This window comes from Notamacropus eugenii, chromosome 4 (assembly GCF_028372415.1).
Source record: "Notamacropus eugenii isolate mMacEug1 chromosome 4, mMacEug1.pri_v2, whole genome shotgun sequence".
NCBI classification, from domain to species: Eukaryota; Metazoa; Chordata; class Mammalia; order Diprotodontia; family Macropodidae; genus Notamacropus; species Notamacropus eugenii.
The window spans coordinates 449824482-449845267 of record NC_092875.1 but is presented as its reverse complement, the minus strand read 5'-3'; the positions used below and the strand labels follow the sequence as shown (position 1 = coordinate 449845267).

Sequence of the window (20786 nt, the reverse complement as noted above, 5' to 3'; positions counted from 1 at the left end):
GTAGTAGCTGACATTCTTGGTCATCAGTCATCTGGAGCCATGACTGACCATTACATTCATCAGAGTTCTTACATCGTTTGAAGTTATTTTTTTCTTTGCAGTTTGTTGTTGTTGTTATAAAAATTATTCCTTTGGTTCGGTTGACTTCATGCAGGTCTTCTCAGGTTCTGCTTAGTTACCCCTTTTGTTATTTCTTATTGCATAATAATATTTCATTACATTCATACACCAGAATGTGCTCAGTCACTTAATAATTAATGGACACCTTTCTCTTTCTTTCATGTTCTTTGGTCCAAAAAACGTTCCATCTCTGGGTTAATGGTATAAACATTATGTTATATTATGTTATGTTAGTTTATGTTTGTTATGAGATTTCCAAACTACTTTCTGGCATACTCTGTCATGGCTACTTTGAAATGGCAGAAACTGAGTTAATGATTCAGTGAGATTTGGAGATTTGGATGAATCTAGTAGAGTGTAGGGAGTACATTTAAATAAAAATTACTCTTTTTAGATAGTGGGATTTTGGCATATGAAAATGGATTAGAAATCTTGACATCCATGATTCTATCGTCTTACCAGACCATAAAAGAGCCACATTTGTGTACAAAGTTGTCCAATCATCCTTTCATGATTTTTTTCAGGTTCTCAAATTGAATATATTTTAAGAACAAATAAATGAAAACCAGAACTTTTTCTTTTATTCAGGATGATGTTCCAGAGTTAGAGGAAGGTTTTATCATTAATATTACTGATGTCCACCTAGTGAATTCAGACTTCGCCGGAGAGCAACCAATTATAAAGAGACCTGGGGTAGAAATAGCTGAGGTAATAATTGCAGAAAATGATGATCCAAGAGGAGTGTTTCAGTTCAGCATTGACAGGGTAAGGAAGACTTTAAAATATTTACAAATGGTAGAGCAATTCCTCTGGTGAATATTGCTTGTTGAATTTTACCTATTTGCAAAATATTTGTAATATTTGGTACAGTGGAAAACATATTGAAATAAGGAGACCTGGGTTCAATTCCCAATTCTTCACTTAGTTAGATGTATGACATTGGACATATCACATCATCTCTCTCTGCCTTAATGTTCATACCTATAAGTTGAGGGAATTGGATTAGTCAATATTTAAAATGTGTTATGGCTCAAAATTCTGAGTCCATGGAAAATGATCAAACTTGACTTCTCAGTTGGTTAAATTCTTAGTGCGGATTCCAGACAAGTAAACTTGGTGATTTCTTTCAATCTATTATAGTAGGTACTAGTTTAAATGTCTGGAGCTATAAAGATACGTTGTGTTGATTAGTAACTAAACTTTATTTTTAACTTTATTAAATTGTAATTGAATAATTTAAAACATTTCAAAAGCTAAATTAGGACAGACAAGATACAAAAAAATAGTTTACTTTGGGAGGGCTGAATATTTTATTCTTTAAAAATTAGCAGTCACCCTGCTCTTCAACTTATTCTTCATTTCTAGGATATGAATGGAGTTATTGTTGTCCATGAAGTACCACCACCATTGAATGTGCTCAAGCTAACAGTTGTTCGATTGTCTGGAAGCTTTGGACTCATAAGTGTTTATTGGAAAGCAATACCTGACAGTGCTAGCCTAGAAGACTTTACACCATCGTATGGGATCCTCACATTTGAAGATGGACAAGTATGCAAACAAACATTTCATGGGAATCTGAGACCACTGTTGTTCAGTTCTGTCCAAGAAACTAAACGTGTCACTTCAGTAACCTTTAACAAGTCTCCCTATGTCATATTGCACAGGGACATAATCAACCAGTCAGCCAAGAAGCATTTATTAATACCTCTGTGTGCCAGGCACTAGACTAGGCATTGAAGATGCAGAGATGAAATTGCAGCGGTTCCTGCCTTCATGTTCCTTGGCCATCTTAATTTGAACAAATAATTTTTAAAAATTAAAGATATTTTCTAAGAATTATGGCCTTTTAAAACTGGATATCTTAGAAGTAGGTAAAACCTGAAGATATTTCAAAAGTTTTTACACTTAATGAATAAAAAGGGCATACATTGGCAACTATAAAAGCATGTAGGCAGTTGAGAGTATTTTCAGTTATTTGCAATACCAAGATTTCCCCAATCCAGTCTACTGCCCTAGGATTTGCACAGATACGTTTACATAATATGCTACGATTTGTTGCATTATTTAGGAAAACATTTGTTTCTTCCAAAGCTGAGAAGACTGATAGGCATTTGCCCAAGTAATCAAAATGCTTCCTTATTTATGTATATGTATTTTTCAGTTCCTACTATTTGAAAAATAAAACTTTAGAGAAAAGGATATAGATTCTGTTTTTTAGACTAATGCTATGTTGTTCTCTTAAAATGACAATTTCAAGTTATGTTTCAGTATTAATCATGCCTATCAGTATCTTTAATATGTAATATTTAGGTTCTGTTAGAAATATGGTAATGTATTAAAAATCAGTGATTTATTCCATTCTATGTTCATTCTTAAATCTAATGTTAAATGCAGAAGTGTTCTTTGTCTACCATGGAAAGCTCTTAGATAATTTGAGTTAAAATGATTTAGTGAGTTTCTTTTCCACAGTTTAAGCTTTCTTGGGTTTATAACCCTGTGACAAAGTCTGAGCTTTGGAATATCAAACATTTAAATTTCTGAAGTTTGCCTATTATGGAATAAAATAATATAAGTAACTTTAAGAAAGAAAACGTAGCTCTTTTTTAAACGTGTATGCTCAATTAAGTGTCAAAATTTCCCTCAAGGACATAAGAAATGTTTCTAATTGAGGACACATTTTATTTTTTTTTTCCTAATAGATTTTTTTTTTTTTTTGAGGACACATTTTTATGACATTCAGGACATTTTTATGAGAAGTATTGAAATCCCAAATTGGACCAAGTGTTATTTGTTTATACATTGCACACACAGCATTTAACCGATAGGAGAGATTTTCAGCAGTGTGTTTTTAAAATTCATGGTTTTAGAACATAAATTTAGTTTTATATTTCAGGAAGGATGATAATTATTATACTGGTCACATATTCCACTGCTTTACATCATTGAATCTTGAATGGTAATGCCCAGCCCACTAAAATTTAAGCATTTAGTATTTTGAGAAATGACATTTAGCACTGAGAAGCATTTGATATAACTCTTAAAACTGATAATCTGAATACCACAGCTTCATCCTTGTTATTACTGCCTTTGACACACAATTTGAATTTAGCTAAGTCCCTGTCCAGCTTTTATAACATTTCCAGATCATTTTGGATAAATTTGGATTCCAGATAATTTGGGGACTATTTGATTAAAAATGAGTCAAGGATTTTTCTCTCAGTTTTTTAGCCAAAAAGTTCAGTTAGTAAACATATGAAGCCAAAGGCATTTGTTTGGATTTTTATTTAAAAGTTGGCTCTTACTTTTATACTGACAAATGGCCATTTTGTCACTTCAGTAACCGTCTACCTTGGTTGTGGTTCACGGTCTGGTCATAGTGTTGTAATAACATTTAGGTAAACTGTTTCCCACTGTGGGTAGCAAGGTATTCAGAGGTTGAGTTAGATCAGAATTTATAGAATGCTAGAGTTGGAGAAGGAATTGCAAAGATTATATTATTTTATTTCCTTTATTATAGAGGTCACCAGGTAAATCAGTAGCGTTCAGAATGCCAAAAATCTTCTGATTTGGGAAGGTTCCATTTTGTTTTTTATATTGATACAAATATTCTGCCAAAAAGACTTTTTGTTTCTCTCCCAAGAAAATCTGCTACTTCCTTTAAAAAGCTGTAAGTACATTGCAGCTAAAAGAATGAAAGCCAGTGTGATTCAGTCTCAGAGTTCAGCTGAAATACATAGAAGGTTATTCTTGCTTGTTGTGTATGTTCTTTTGCCAGGTGACTGCAGTCCTGGAAATTGCCGTAATTGATGATAATGAAGTTGAGTCTTTGGAAACTTTCAATATTTCCTTGATCAGTGTGACTGTAGGTGCTAGGCTTGGTGAGGATACTGACGTGACCATCCTTATTCTGCCAAATGACTCACCATTGGGAGTATTTGGATTTGAAGAAAGGACTGTAAGTCTGATGTAAATAGGATATTCTTTTCCCATGGCCTTTTTCTGAATTTAATTCTTATTAAATGTGTTAACCCTTTCTTAACTTGTTCCTACAAACTTTATTTATTTTTCCTTTTAATTACTCAGCTTGGCTTCCTTTTAGTGATCTTTTCATTTATACTCATCAATATTTAAAGGACCAGAGAAGCCTTAATAAAAATTACAATTGTGACTAGGAAAATGGAGCTATTAAATGAAACTAACATTTTCTGGTCAAATCCCATTATTCAGCTATCAGAATCTTCCAAGCAGGTTGAAAGTATTATAGGAAGGCAAGCATAGTAGATGAGTGTAGTTATGACTGAGCTTTAGCCCAAAGGCAGCCCAGTGCTTCTCAGGGTGAAAATTACCTAACCCTGAGGAATAGGATGGGAGATCTTAGTAATCTATTGATCAAAATATCCGCAAGACATAACTGAAATTGCCCTACTTTCATAACTCCCACAAACTAACTTACTTGAATCTCCTGTCAGCATCAACAGAGGAATAGGGCATTTTTACCTTTCTCAGGTATGCTCTACCATGGTTGGAAAAACATCTCTATTTTTGGAATTTGTCATTGACTTTTGAGGTTGGACCAAAAGTCATTGTTCAAGCCTTGAATCGCAGGGAGCCCTATGCAATTTGTAATACTTCTGTCTTCATCACATCTCCAGTCTTAGCTTTTATATTTTAAATTTCCCGTGGCACAGTGCATAGAATTCAGAACTTGGAATTAGGATGACCTGAGTTTGAATCCTGCCCGAGACACTTACTGGCTGTGTGACTAACCTGTCTGGGTCTCAGTTTCCTTATTTGTAAAGTGAGGATAATAATAGGTGCCTCCTAGGGCTGTTGTGAGCATCCAGTGGGTTAATATGTAAAGTGCTTTGCAAACCTCAAAAGCGCTATGGAAATGCGAGTTCCTTATTTTAAAATAAGCTACACACATTTACGTGCTTATTCTTGAAAAGTAATTGTTACGTACTTGTTTGACTTAACTACCGTCATCCTCTCTGATACTTATTTCTGGATGGGATGACAGCCTCAAAGTCCCCAGAGTTTGATTATTTTACTAAAAAATCAACTTAGAGATATTGTCCCTTGAATTTGTCTTCTTGTTCTTTGTGTCCAGCATACGGCTAAATTCTTTCTTGTTGTTCTGAGTTGTCTGTGAAATGTCAGTAGCAGGGTGTGCCTTTTTAACCTGCCTTGTCATTACACCAAACAGGGGGCAGGAATACTTGTTACTGTCAGTAGGATGAGAGAGAATTTGTACATTTCAGGCTGGAATTGAGAAAGTACTTCTTGAAAGACATTTAAGTGGTGATGCTACCTAATTTAGGATTTAATTAATTTAAAGAATAGCAGTTAAAACTGGGAGATTAATTTCAGAAATCTGAATGAAAACTTGGGAAATTAGCATCCTCTGAAATTCCTAGGCATTGGGGTGAGAAGCAATTATGATCAAGAATACTTCTATTTTCTTTAATAACTATCTTCAAAATTTGAAGATGGATATTCTTGTGTTCCTTTTCCGTTCTCTTCTTTTTTTTCTCCATCATCCAATTTTATGTAATACCTGCTTTCAAGGTAACAGTTCCTGAAGCCCTATCAGCTGAAGATCCTTCCTCATATATAACATTGACAGTTACCCGGACCCAAGGAGGAAAAGGAGCAGTACAACTTTTATGGGTTTTGGAGGAAGCAGCTAGAGATGATTTAAGTCCTTTGAATGGAACACTTCATTTTGAAGAGGTATAGTAAAGAATAGTTCTCTCTCTGTCTCTCTGTCTGTCTGTCTGTCTGTCTCTGTCTCTCCCCCACCGTGTGTGTGTGTGTGTGTGTGTGTGTGTGTGTATGTGTGTGTGTGTGTGTGTGTGTGTGTGTGTGTGTGTGTGTGTAGGAGTGTATTCTTTCCAGATTTGGATTGGTTTCACTTTCCAAAGTAGTAATATAATTTTGTGTGATAATCACATCAAGTAGCCACAGTATAACTGGAATTCTGTGTAGCACTGACTTTTTATTAGATGAAAAGGTATCCTTAAGAGGAAAGATGAGAGAAACAGAGATAAACAATTTTCAGATACATATTGTTTAGTAAATTAGTCAACTTCAAAAGTATACTGAAAAGCATATAGGAAGAGTAAGTGTTTTTATTGGAATAGTTTGCTTTTTACTTAGTACATGTATTCATCTACTTCCATGGCTTGTATGATTAGTTGCTTGGGGTTGCAAAGGTATCTCCTAGAACAGCACTTCTTAAACTGTGGATTGTTACCCTTTGTGGGGTCGCAAAAAAACTGGCAGCAGTAAAAGGTTTCTGAATGTGGAATGACCAAAAACTAATTAAAAATCAGATGTGTAATGAATCCAAGTTGTTTCTGGCAATATTTACCTGTGCTGCATCCCATAACTTCACTGCAGCTTTGGTTCTGAACACAGAATATGTGTACTTTGCAGTGTGCATGCCCTCTGGCCACACATCACCAGTACTGCCAAAATGGAAAAGGAGTTGTAAGTGGAAAAAGTTTAAGAAACCCTATCCTAGAAGATGTACAATTGGAACAACTGTACTTAGTAGAAGCAGTTTTGTTTTTTAACTTAAAAAGAAATTTAGGAAGATTCAGAAGTTTGGACATGATAAATATAGAAAGGGAAAGGCAGTGATAGGACCAAATGGATCAAGTGGAGTATTTGGAACATGAGTAATATGGTGGACCTTGAATCAAAATATAAATAGTTTGATTTTAATGTTGGAAACATAAAAAGCCAAGAGGTTTGACCTAAGAGGTGATTTTTGCAGCCTAATAACCAGGTAAGATAGAAACACCTTGAACATTTTAGAACATTCAATTTTGCCTTGTAACTTTCAGGGCCGAGATCTATTGAAAGCATTGCACACTTTCATTAAATGTAGCGTAGAGGTTGTGTACTGAATATATCATAGTGTCCTAACATAGTAGAGCTGCAGTGTTGGAAGGTCATCTAGTCCAATCTCCACCCAGAGTATACACTCTGTCTTATGTAGCTTATGTAGTATGAATCCTATGGGTTTTATTATTTTTGAGATTCTAGAGGAGCAGGTGACTGACATGTTATACAGAAACTTTCTTAGAAGGACTCTTTAGTAGTTTGCTAGAGAGGAGAGCAAAATAATTTAACAGCTAGTTTTCTGAGTTATATTTTTGGGAATGGTGATCATGTATTATCTTTGGAATATCTCTGTATTCTCTTAGTATACTTTTTGGAGAACAAAACTCTTTAAAGGATTCAGAATATCCCTCTCTCCTTAACTGACTGACCATTTTGACAGCCAACATTCTTCCATTCAGAAAGTCAGCTCCATGACCAAAAACATTAATAACAGTAGTCCTTGCATTGAATGGCATACACATTGAAATTTCTGACACAATATTTTTTATCAATGATAAAATAGCTTAGAATAGATTTTTGATTAATTTTTACAATTATGAGATATCTATCATCAGAGAATTATCAGTCTCTGGATTCTTGTCTCAAACGGATATGCCCTTTTGTGGTTTCTCCTGTTCTTTCCTAGAATAATTTAAATATGATTGGGAAGAACAGTCTTCATTCCTGATCCATGCTTATAAGAAATTTCTCTCCTTCATGGTATATTTTAACATTATATATGTGTGTGTGTGTGTGTGTGTATTCAAGAATGTTAAACATGGAAATCTAGTCAGTGTCCATTTAATAGGAATGAAGCATCTAAGTAGGAATGGCTGAGTTAGTAATAATTTATTTTCTTAAGTTAAATGACTTGTCACTTTTTATTTTAAAAATAAGGCAAATGCTAAGAACACTTTTTATTGCAAATAACATCTCTTAATTATATCTTTTAAGTGAAAATTTTGAAAGTGTTTCTCATATATGAAGGTGATTCTGTTAACCTAATATCAGTATGCTTTGAGTTGTTTTCCTAGTGTTAGTAGTGGTATTATAGTGAGCAGCTTGTGTTATGAGCATGCCTTTTCAAGAACTGGATATTTGAACTGTATCCTGGAACTTTCCCTCCCCTTTGCCCACGTGAAACCAGATCCTCTGTGCAAGGGTTAAACCCACGAAGTTTATTAGTGCCTTGTACTGACTAAGTAGGTTATTTTTTAAAGAAGAGTCAGTCAACTAGCATTTTTAAGATTCTGATTGTGCCAGGCCCTGTTCCAAGTGCTGGCAATACAAGGGAAAAGGCAAACAACAAACGGTTCCTGCTCTCAAGGAGCTCCCAACCTAATGAAGAACCAATGGTGGTGGTTCCTTGATAAATCTAAGAGCCTATTATCTTCTTTTTAATTTTAATTTTTGTATTTTTCTCCCAACAGATAATTGACATAGCTGGGTTTCTTTTAGTTCAATACCTCTCTTTAAAAGCAATTCAGGATTCAGAGAAAAATATCAAAGTTGAATTTTTTTTTTCGTTAAGGCAGGCATGAATATAATTGTTTTACTGATGAGGAATGTTTTGATTGTCTTTGGATCAATCTTGAAAATATTTCCTAATTCTGTGGTTTGATGTAGAATGAGTCTCAGAAGACTGTTGTTTTACATGCACTCCAAGACACTTTTCTGGAAGGTGATAAGAGCTTCATCATTCAGTTGCTCTCCCTTGATGATGCAGAAATATCTCCAGTAAATGGTAAGCAAAACTCTCCTCTTTTTCCCACTTACAACTTACATCAGTTCCCTAAAATTTGTTGCATACTCAATGTTTGACAAATGTAGAAAACTCTTGGTTGTGCCCATTTCATTCCTTGAAAAAATTGTTCTTTGACCAATTTGTTGTTTAATGTCATATGAATATAGTTGCCTTGGTATTTTTACATTTCAGAAATGTGCACTTCTAGTTTTCCCTTTTCCCCTTTCTGGTTATGGACATATAATCTATGAATCTGTATAAGTTAAACAAAATAAAACTTCAACCACTTCTCTCCTACTCAGTCCTGATTCTTGCTAAACTGCACATGAATTCTAGGCAGAAGCATTTAACAGGTTGTCCAGAAAATGGTTCTGAAACTCCTCAATCACACTTTAAAAGAAGTCATAGGAATTTTGGTATGCAGGCATTCATGATCCTTGGTAGACATTGGAAGGATGATGCCAGGCAAGATATGTACCTGGCTGTGCTCTTTCTATCCTGTGATTTACTACCCATCTTTTCTCTCCCACATAAAGTCTTAATGACCTCTAGAGTATTCAGTGAAGAGAGTGTTCCACTGAAAACTATAGAGAACATCATTGCTTTGTTCATCGCCTTGGGAATGGTTGTCTCTTTCACTCTGTAGGCTTATCTGAGAACTGTAGTCTTGTGTGGTGTTTCCTCATTTGTCCCAGTTCTCTTAAAGATTATATTCATGAGGTTAAAGTCATAGGTTGAAATCTGTGCATTGTAGGTGCTTTCACTTTGTTCCTTGGCTCTAAACTGTACTTCTACTTCCAGCTCACCATCTTTTAAATATATGGCCTAATCATGAGAGGGAGAGATGAATCAAATTCACCATCACTTTTAGAAGAACCACTCAGACCACAACCCTCCATGAATTATGAGTTAGTAGCTTCTTTTTACATATAAACAATAGCACACAATTTGAGTGCTTAATTTTCAGCTGAAGAGTCCAGTAATCTAATACTGTATTTCATGGAATATAATATGTAATACTTAGGAGAGATTGTGTAGACATCCTTCTTAGAAAGAGTTGTACTGAAAACTTGTTTGCCCCTAGGTAGAGCAGCAATTATCATACAAGGAGAAAAAGCTGCAGCTGGAGAGGTTGGGATAGCTCCATCATCTAGGAATGTTTTCATTGGGGAGCCCTCAGCAGAATACAGTGGCACTGCTCTTATTAGGTAAGTGGTCTCATGATATTTCTCTGCCCAAATCATGTCTACCTAATTATTTATTGGTTAGGTAAATGCCTGAAGAGACTATTACCACATTGTCATCACTGTATTTTAAGTGACTTGATCTAATGACTTGTCTCTGTTATCTTAATGTTGTAAAGAATTGTCAGTAATATAACATTGCTGAATTGGCAATGAACACTTAGCTCGATTTGGACAGTGAGATGTAGTGGCAAGTGTCTGGAAATCAGTGTGTTCAAATCCAGGCTCTGAAATTAACCATGTGTAGTATGACTTTCTGAAAAGCAGCATAGTGGATAAAAAGTTGGCTTCTATTAGAACAGCCTGGGTTCAAGTGCAGCCTCTGACATATGGACTGCGTAATCCTAGGCAAGTCACTTTACTTCTTAGTGCTACAGGCTACTCTCTAAAATTCTAAACTGTGAAACAATTTTGTACATACATGAGTAGATGGAATTTCTTCATTGGGAGTTTCCCATTTCAATAAAATCACCCTCTATCCAACCAACCAGTCAACAGCAACTAAAAAAGGTGACCGTCATTCACTGACTTCACCTCTTAATTTCTTCATCTGTAAAATAAGTGATTCGGGGCTTTTAGATCCCTTTCAGTTTTGTTTCTCTTTTTCCTTTGAAGATATTTTAAATATAATGACTTCACATTATGCAGTTAACTCCAAAAATCTGTATCTCCATCTCTGATCTGTGTCATCACTGTGTTTTCAATGCCCTTTTGTATGGATCTGGTTACATCACTTTTGTTTTTGCTCAGAATCCATCAGTTGTTCCCTGTTGTCTGTTGCTGCAGTGTCAAGCGCATATAGAGATAAGAGCCATTAAAACATATAAGGATCCTTGTGGGTGAAATATTGACTTAGAAAACCATGTTAACATTATTTTGTTCTGTTCTGTTTTTATTTATTTTGTTAGCTATTTCCCAGTTATAGTTTAATCGGATTTGGGTCTGTGGTTGATAAGTCTGGACTACTAAGTAAACTTCCATCTCCCAATACTCCACATCTCTTGGCATTCCACATCTCTTATGATCGGGCATCATAATGTCTTTCCAGCCTTATCTCATAACTCTTCCCTCTATGAAACTTCTCATCCACTGAAATTATCATTGCCTTCCTTATTCCTTTGGATTTGCTCACCATATTCCTAAAACATAGCTCCAAGCAATTGTTTTTGAAAACCATGAAGTACTAAAAATGTTAAAAAACTCCCTATACCTTAAAGTTTTAAAATTTTTAATGAGTGTATATTTTTGTGTTCTTATCTGTAGCCTGGTTCGTGGTCCTAGAACTTTTGGAGAAGTCACAGTATACTGGAGTATATTTCCCCCTCTGGCAGAGGAATTTGCAGAAACATCAGGAAAATTAACCATGCAAGATGGACAGTCTGTGGCCATGGTAGTCATACAGGTATTAATACTTGGCATCCTGACTCATTCTGCCATGTCATATTTGTGTGATACAGTCTTCTAGAATTTGTCCTGGCAGATCCCTTTCTGAAGATTCAAAGGATTAATTTATGTTTTTGTTTTTTTCTATAGGCTTTAGATGATAGCATTCCTGAGGAAAAGTGTTTGTATGAGTTTCAGCTTACTGGAATCAGTGAGGGAGGAAGTTTAGACAAGTCTAGTAGAACTGCCAATGTTACAATGGTTTCTAGTGACTTTCCGTATGGCTGGTTCATGTTGTCACCTAAACTCCTCCAAGTGTCAGAAGAAGGACAGAAGGTACAGTATTTAATGCTTGTATCCAGTTGGTCATTCACATTGTGAAAGGAATGTTGAGAATAATTGTGAATGTGCACTGGTCGGTTTATTCCTAGTGATAAATGCCCTGCCACATTCGTGAACCTTTCGGTTTTCTTTCTAATATTTTAACATCATCTCAATGACCAATGAAATTTTTAACTCAAAGCAGGAAAAGTGAAAATCGATTAGGTTAAGAATTAAAACAAAGTAAATGCTTCTTCCTTAGGTTAACATCACAGTTATTCGTTCGGGTGGACATTTGGGCCACGTGAAACTCTGGTATGAGACTGTAAGTGGAACAGCAGAAGCAGGCTTAGATTTTATTCCTGCAGTAGGGGAACTTCTCTTTGAACCAAAGGAGAAGGCTAAAAGTATCCATATTGAAATTGTTGATGATGACCTTCCTGAAGGTCCTGAGGAATTTTCTCTTGCAATTACAAAAGTGGAACTACAAGGAAGGTAAAGTAAAAAAAAAAAATCACAAAACTATAGACAGTTCTGCCTAATTGGGGTATAGCTTCTTTCTAGCCCCTCTTCTTATTTCTTATGGAATGTCCAAGAAAAGGTAGAATAAAAGTTGTGGTCACAACTAAATATTATTTTTGTAAAGTTCACAAATTTATTTTAGGGATGTTTGAACTCTTCAGTTCATTTTATTTATTGTCAAGTTAGCAAGCATTTATGAAGTGCTTTTTATGTGCCAAGCAACTGCAAAAAAGTACTAGAGTTAAAAAGAAAGGCAAAAATACAATGTCTGCTCTCAAGGAACACGTATTCTAGTGGAGGAGACAACATGCAGATAACTATATGCATACAAGATTTATACTGTGTAAATTGAATGTAATTTCACAGGAAAGGCACTAGCAGTGCCCAGGAAATTCTTCTTGAGAAGGTAATACTTAAGCTGAGGTTTGAAGAAAGCCAGGAAAGCCAGTAGGTGGAGGCGGGCAGGAAAGCGTAACCAAACAGATCTGATGTTTTTATATTCTGGTGTCCTATCTGCTGTCTAATGTGAATGTGACTGGAATTAACAGATAGGTATGGCAAATTTCATCCAAGAGATTGGGAAACCCATCCTAGATACTTTTTATCATCTGTCCTCTCTCCTTTTTTATATTATCATTTTATTTTTTATTCCTCCTTATCCTATTTTGTATTATATTAATTCACTCTCATGATCAGTCCTCCTTAGGGCCTTTTGGAATAAAATAGGCTATTACCAAATAAATATCTAGCACTGTGGAAGTAAGGAAAGGACCATTACATTTTTAACATTTTTGTCTTCAGTGGTGAGAGAAGTAGACATGATTTCTAGCTATCTTAAAGATTGAGTTTGATTGGAGTATTAGCATATGAAATAACTTTGCAGAATTACTGTTATTAAAACAAAAAAAGAAGAGTCATTCTTCCTTAATTTTCTCAAAGAATAAAGTATTTTTCATCTAATTTTCTGACTTTCCTTTTATAGTTTTATATTTGCCACCTGTTTTAAATTTCAAATGTAAACCAATGTATGGTGCTTAACATTACTTTTTAACATCTTCACATCTTTATTAACTTTGAATTTAGAACATACTGTAATAGTCCTTTTGGCACTTCATCAGTTTCTTTCAATTTCTAGATTTATTAACATGGTAAATGTTCATTAGTATATCTTATCAATATGGTATTATTCCTAGACTCAATAACATGATGTATTTTTGCTGGTGATCATCCCAGATGGATAATTGTATGTATATATGTATGCATATACACACACACACATACATACATACATACATATATTTCACCGAATCTCAGAGTGAGAAGGTTCCTTAGAGGCTACTTAATTACAGCACATACCTACACAGAACTATTAAATATCTTAGAATCATCTGGTATTCACTTGAAGATTTTCAGTGAATGGGAACCCATCAGTTATTGGGGCAATTCATTCTACTTTTGAATAGCTATAATTGTCAAAAAGCTTTTCCTTACGTTGAGTCTTTATCTACTCTTTGCTACTTTTGTCCATTTCTGCTAGTTTGACTTATTACTTCTACTTTCTGGCTACACAGAACAGGTATAAATCCTCTTTCACGTGACCTTTTAGATACTTGAAGACAGTTAGTTTGTTTCCCCTAAGTTTTCTTTTCCCTAGGCTGAAGTTCTCCAGATCCTTCAAGTGGTTCTTATATGACATAGCTTCTAGTCCACAGTCACCCCTTTCTTGTGATGCTCCAGCTTGTCATTGACTTGCCTAAAATGTGATACCAGGAATGGAATACAGCATTTCAGATATGGTATAATCAGAGCAGAGTATATCAGGACTATAATTTTGTTAGTTATAGCTTACTGTACTCTAATATCACTTTCATTTAGTTTTGACTGACTGCACTGTTGACTCATTCAGTATGCAGTGCATTAAAACTTCAGCATCTTTTTTCAAAAAACTGGAACTGTCATCTTCTATCCATGCCTCCTCCACGTTATACTGCAGGATTTGTGTTTCTAAGCCCAATTGTAGACGTTCATTTATTCCTGTTAAATGTTATCTTATTAAATCCGTGATTGTATTTGTAGGCTCTTGAAGTCTCGTTTGGTTTCTAACTATTGAGCACAAGGTTTTCCTCTCAGCTTTGTGTCATCTTCAAATATATTAAGCATATCTGATGCTTTTACTCAAGTTTTAGTCTAAAAACCAATAAACTTAGACATTTCAGGACCTAGGACAGATCTTTGGGATACTGTAAAGATTTCTCTGAAAATTGATACCAACACATTAGCGCTTTGGATTTAGTTATTCAAACTATTCTGAATCTCCTTGACTGTACTATCATTTAGGCCACCTGTCTCTATATTAGTTACCCCAAAAATAGCATGAAAAATTTTGTTAAATGTTTGCCTTGAATTTTAGGATATTATATCCATAACATTCCTCTCATTTACCAATATAGTAACTGTCAATAAAAGGAACTAAAATTAGGGGGAGGAGCCAAGAAGGCAGAGTAGAAAGATACACAGACGCGTAGCTCTTCCCCCACAGCCCATAAAACACCTGTAAAGAACTCTCAACAAATTCGAGAGTAGCAGAAGCCACAGAATAATGGAGTGGAGGAGATTTCTGTTACAGAGAGACCTGAAAAACCAATGGGAAAGGTCTGTGGTACACTGGACGCAGAGCAGAGCCCAGCCCTGTCTTGGACAGGCAGCACCAAGAGGAGCAGATCTGAGCAGGCTTCAGGGACAGAATCTCCAGTTGCAGCGCAGGTCCCTCAATCCACAGGCGCCAAAGGTCAGTGAGAGGGTCTTTTTGGCTGGCTGAGAGGGGACCGGGGTATCCCCATGACTCAGACCCCCTCGGGAGGCAGCAGCGGAGGCAGTAGCGGAGGCAGTAGCGGACAGGGGCTTCTAAAGCAGGCAAGAGCTCGGATCCATTGTTGAAGGTCTCTGCATAAACCCTGCTGAAGGGAATGAAGTCCCTGTGGCGGCCCTGCCCCCACCTGAGCAGCTGAACTTAATCTCACACTGAATAGCAGCCCTACCCCCAACAAAAGCCCCTGAGGCTTGGGAGCAGCATTTGAATCTCAGCCCCCAAGTGCTGGCTGGGCAGAACTGGAGGCGAGGTGGGTATGGAGAGGAAACTCAGAAGTCAAGTAACTGGCTGGGAAAATGCCCAGAAAAGGGAAAAAAAATAAGACCATAGAAGGTTACTTTCTTGGGGAACAGGTGTTTCCCCCCATCCTTTGGAATGAGGAACAACAAGGCATACTGTCAGAGGAAGTCAAGGCCTCTGCTGTCAAAGGGAACTTCTATTGCTCAGGCAATAGAAGACCTTAAAAAACAAGTTAGCAGCTTACTAAAGGAAAACCAAAAAAATACTGAGGAAAATAACAGCTTTAAAAAGAGGCTAACTCAATTGGAAAAAGAGCTCCAAAAAGCCAGTGAGGAGAAGGAGGTTTTAAAAAGCAGAATTAGCCAAATGGAGGAGAAGGTTCAAAAGCTCACTGAACAAAATAATTCGTTGAAAGAGAGAATTGAGTCCAGGGTAAAGAACGACTATGAGTTAAACCAAGAAGTTAGTAAACAAAACCAAAAATTTGAAAAAGTAGAAGATAATGTGAAACATCTTATTGGAAAAACAACTGACCTGGAAAATAGATCCAGGAGAAATAATTTTAAAATTATTGGACTACCTGAAAGCCATGATCAAAAAAAGAGCCTAGACATTATCTTCCATGAAATTGTCAAGGAAAACTGCCCTGATGTTATAGAATCAAAGGGCAAAATGGATATTGAAAGAATTCATTGATCACCTCCTGAAAGAAACCTGAACCGAGAAACTCCTAGGAATATTGTGGCGCTATTTCAGAGTTCCCAGATCAAGGAGAAAATACTGCAAGCAGCTACAAAGAAACAATTTGAGTACTGTGGAAATACAATCAGGATAGCACAGGATCCAGCAGCTTCAACATTAAGCGATCGAAGGGCTTGGAGTGGGATATTTCAGAAGTCAAAGGCACTGGGATTGAAGCCAAGAATCACCTACGCAGCACATCTGAATATAATACCTCAAGGGAAAAAATGGTCATTCAGTGATATAGATGACTTTCAAGATTTCATGTTGAGGAAAAGACCAGATCTGTATTTAAAAATTTGACTTCCCAAGACAAGAATCAAGAGAAGCATGAAAAGGTAAACAGAAAAGAGAAGTCATAAAAGACTCTCTAAAGCTGAACTGTTTACATTACTACACGGAAAGAAAAGATTTTTAACTCTTGAATCTTTTCTCAGTATTTGGGTAGTTGGAGAGATTGTACATACATACACACACATATACACAACATAGATAATACAGGGTCTGTTATGTCAGAAGAGATGATATCCACATACACACACATACACAAATAAAATAAAATAAAAATTAAGGGGCGAAGGAGGAAAATTTTGGGAAGAGAAAGGGAGTAATGGAATGGGGCAGGCTATAACTCATAAAAGAGATAAGAAAAATCTTATTCAATGGAGGAGATAAGGGAGAAGGGGAGAGGGGGAAGAAATAAAGCTACTCTCCCCATGTGTGGCTGAAGGAGGGAATAACCTGCTCACTAAATTTGATATGAAAATTAATATACACCACAGGAAAGTAGGAGAGGAGGCGACAAGTGGGGTGAGGGGAATGTTAGAAGGGAGGGCAAATGGGAGAAGGGAGTCACTGGAAATAAAATTGGAGCATTGCTTACTTGTGAAGATATGCTAGCTCTAAGTGATGACCACTTCCAACACTAAATGCTCACAAACTGTTTCTTAATAAGTCCTAGTATTTGCTGGAGATAATAACAATATTGTAATACAATATTGCACCGTAACAGAATGACAACTTAAACATGGCACTACTTGTCAAGTTTTAAAATGTAGTACTATAAGCCAAAGAATGGCAGTGTATTCCAAAAACTAGGATGCAAAGTAAAATGGGAAGAGGACAAAGCTTAGTATTTTAAAATTTAGAAAGAGCTTTCCATACATTCTCAGATCTGAGCCTCCTGAGATTCCTCTGAATCAGGTACTACAGATATTATATGGCTCCCACCTTCTGCAGGAAGCTTTCTCTGCTTCCTCTTAATTCTAGTGCTCTCCTTTGTTGATTGATTGTTTCAGATTTATCCTGTATATAGTTCCCCATGGAACTGTGAGCTCCTTCTTGAGAGTTTACAGAGATTGTCTTTTACCTTTCTTTGACTCTCTAGTGCTTTAGCACAGTGTCTGACATGTTGTGGGCACTTAAAAATGTTTATTGACTGATCAACTAGCTAATGATAAACTACATGTCCTAAGGGCCAACTGTCCTTTGGATGTAATACAAAATTTCTGTTTGTCTTTTAAATCCCATTACAGTTTGGTTCCTGCTCATGTGTTTAAGCTGATTGCACATTGTGTCCCCTCATACAATTTATACTGTTGTAAAATCTCTGTACATAACATTCCATTTCTTCTCTCCATGTCTTTGCACAGATTGCCATTCATACTGAAATGATCTCCCTTTTCACTTGTGTCTCTTAGATTCCCTCGCTCCTGTCAAGGCTCAGTTCAAGTGTCATCTCCTTTGGAGACACTTCCTGAGTCTTCCAGTGCTTGTCTCCCATAGTAGAGATACTTCTTTGTGTTTATGCTGTCCTATCAAAAGTCTGAAAGAGTTGAACCCTTTATAAGGTGGAAATGGGTCACTCTCTTAATAATCTGAGAGTAGGTAATTCAGGTTGTGAACCAGTCAAGGTCTGATGCTCTCAGCAGTGAGTAAGATGCAGGGTCTCAGAGGGGCAGAACCCTGACGTCTCATCCTCTCATGTTCTACTCCTTACATCCTGTAATTTCATCAAATGTGTCTTATTTGGGGAAAGACTCAACTGATCAGGGATATACTTGATCAGATAGAGTAGGATCCTGGGATATAGAGGCTAACAAGTGTCGTCAGCTTCTTTCAACTGATTCTTATTATTCCATCCTATGATGTTTTTGTTTATTTATTTTTCTTTCTGTTACCTTCCAAGAGGGTATGATTTTGCTGTTAGAGAAAATGGACTTCGGGTAGATCAGCCTCCAGGAATTGGAAATATCTCTACAGTTCGAATAATAATAATGAAAAACGACAATGCAGAAGGAATCGTTGAATTTGATCCAAGGTATTCTACTTTTACAGGTAGGCTGATTTACTGTTGGCTTTTTGTTTGTGTCACAATTTTCTGAGTTATAGTAGTTTATTAATATGAAATGGTCAGTTTGAACTTCTACACAGAAAATATCCAGTAGCTTTGGTATATACATAAATGTATGCTGGATTGCACTGTTCTTTTAAATCACTCCCAAGAGTCTTCTTGAAGCAAAGATCTGTCTGTTTGTCTGCCTGTCTCTCACACAATATCTCTCTGTCTGAATATCTTACATATTTATATATGTGTGTACATATATACAGGGGGAAGCTAGGCAGTGCAGTGGATACAGCCCTGAGCTAGGAGCCAGGAATATATGAACTCAAATCAAGCCTTAGACACTTACTGGCAGTGTGAGTCTGGGCAATTCACTTAACCTCTCTTTGACTCAGTTCAGCTGCAAGATGGGGACACATGGGGTCATGTAGGGTCAGGCATGACTGAACAATAATATATACGTACATATATGTATTGTGTAGATGTGTATATACACATGCATATATATGCACATACATACCAATATCCTTCAGGTAGTATTGTGAGGCTGCTACTCATGGAATACCAAAACCTCTGAAGAAAATTGAAAATCAGCCAAAACACAGTGTTAGAGCACATGGTAGATATGACTGGGTTATAACACAGTCTGGAAAGAAATTGGAACCAGACTATGAGATACTTTACAAAGAATTATAAATAGAAGTGGTAAAAGGGAATATCATCAAAGAAATGGGTGAATGAAAAAATAACATGGTCTGAGATCCTTGGTTTGACAAGTTTGAAAGTGAGGAAGACCTGTACCATGTTGATGAATGTATAGGAGGATATGGACTGGTGGTGCATAGGTGGGCCGCACAGATGTGTTATTTGGATGTGTTGTTTCTGCATGTTTTGAGGTAATATCTTTATCGATTTCAGCTGTATCATTTACATCCTGGATCCCGTTGAACACTGAATATGTGAGATACACACATGTTCATTTCACTCTTTCCCATCACATCCCACTCTTCCCACCTTTCTTCCAGCCTCAAAGAATTGATCCTTCTGTTTGCCAAGGTGCCGTACCCTCTCTTTTTCCATTTCCCTACCCCATCCTTAAGAAAACGTTCATTAAACCATCTCATTCCCTCATGCTATCATCTTGTATCTTTCTTTTCTCCACCAGACGCTTTAAAGAAGCTGGCTGCACCCATTGCCTCCACTTCCTCTGCTCTCCATCCTGCATGCTTGGAGTGCTCTCTCTCCTTCCTGTCTCCCTCTAGGTTCCTCTCTCCCTAGATGGAGGTCAGGCACCATTTTCTGTATCATCTACATTCCCAAGTGTTGCCAAATCACATTAAAATGTAATTGGGAAATACTAAACAAAAAGAATAAAAAATCAGTAAAATATAGATTTGAATATTTAGTATTACATTTCAAAACTAAGTCAGTATATGACCTGCAGGGTTCCTTATATATGGATTAATGGTCTCCATTTCTATTTGTGTTTGATATTATTGTTTTACATGAAGTCTTTCATGATTGCCCAGCTTCTAGGGCCCTCCCTCCCAGACAGTCTTGCAGTGAACTACTTTGTATGTATCTGTATTTATTCACTTCATTTTTATGCCATATGTACATATACATATATACTTGTCTCTCCCATTGGAATATAAGCTCTTTGTAAGTAGAATTTGTTTCATTATTTGTATTTATTTCTCTAGTACCCAGTCCAATGCCTGGCACTTAATAAATGCTTGTTGGTTGATTTATTGTTTGTTAGGCACATAATAGCATGTTGGAGATGCAAAATGACATAAGGGAAAGACCTTGCCTTTATGGAGGTAAAAATTTAAGAGGCCCGATAATAACTAGGATTTATGTAGTTCTTTCAGGGTTTGCAAAGTCCGTCCCAAATATTAGCTCATTTGTTCCGTGCAACAACCCTGCTAGGTAGGTGCTTTTATTAACCCCATTTTTACACCTTTCTGGTGAGTCTAATCTGAGGCAGAATTTCACCATAGGTCTTCATGACTCCAAGCTCAGTGCTACATACCAGTGGTTGATTCAGAGTAAAATAGAATTAGAACAGAGGAAAGATTCAAGGTACTCTGAGACATCACTTTCTACCAGGGAGCTCAGTGAAAGCCTCATGTGGGGAGGTGGCCCTTGAATGGGGCCTTCAATAAATGGAAGAATTTCAGTATAGAAGAAGGGGGAGTCAATTCCATGGATGGAAGTTAGCATGAACAAAAAGACAAGAAGCCTGGAGAGGGAGGAGGAAGAACAGGGAAGAATATTTCGTTTTGACAGCCTGAATACATAGTGCCTTAGATATAGCAGTTACTAAATCAGCGTTTGTTGAGTTGAGTGGAGTTGAATTTCATA

The 20786-nt window shown here is 36.5% G+C and overlaps 1 protein-coding gene across 3 annotated transcripts in view; it reads left to right on the top strand.

Annotated features, from left to right (window-relative positions):
• ADGRV1 (adhesion G protein-coupled receptor V1) overlaps positions 1 to 20786 on the top strand; it is a 751592-nt gene that overhangs the window by 199954 nt on the left and 530852 nt on the right. For all 3 annotated transcript variants that reach the window (XM_072606175.1, XM_072606174.1, XM_072606176.1), the window contains exons 56-65: positions 709 to 885; positions 1486 to 1668; positions 3896 to 4075; positions 5689 to 5853; positions 8638 to 8755; positions 9840 to 9963; positions 11263 to 11401; positions 11533 to 11718; positions 11966 to 12198; positions 18264 to 18412. In XM_072606175.1, coding sequence (XP_072462276.1) covers positions 709 to 885; positions 1486 to 1668; positions 3896 to 4075; positions 5689 to 5853; positions 8638 to 8755; positions 9840 to 9963; positions 11263 to 11401; positions 11533 to 11718; positions 11966 to 12198; positions 18264 to 18412 — 1654 coding nt within the window. The remainder of the gene's footprint in view (positions 1 to 708; positions 886 to 1485; positions 1669 to 3895; positions 4076 to 5688; positions 5854 to 8637; positions 8756 to 9839; positions 9964 to 11262; positions 11402 to 11532; positions 11719 to 11965; positions 12199 to 18263; positions 18413 to 20786) is intronic.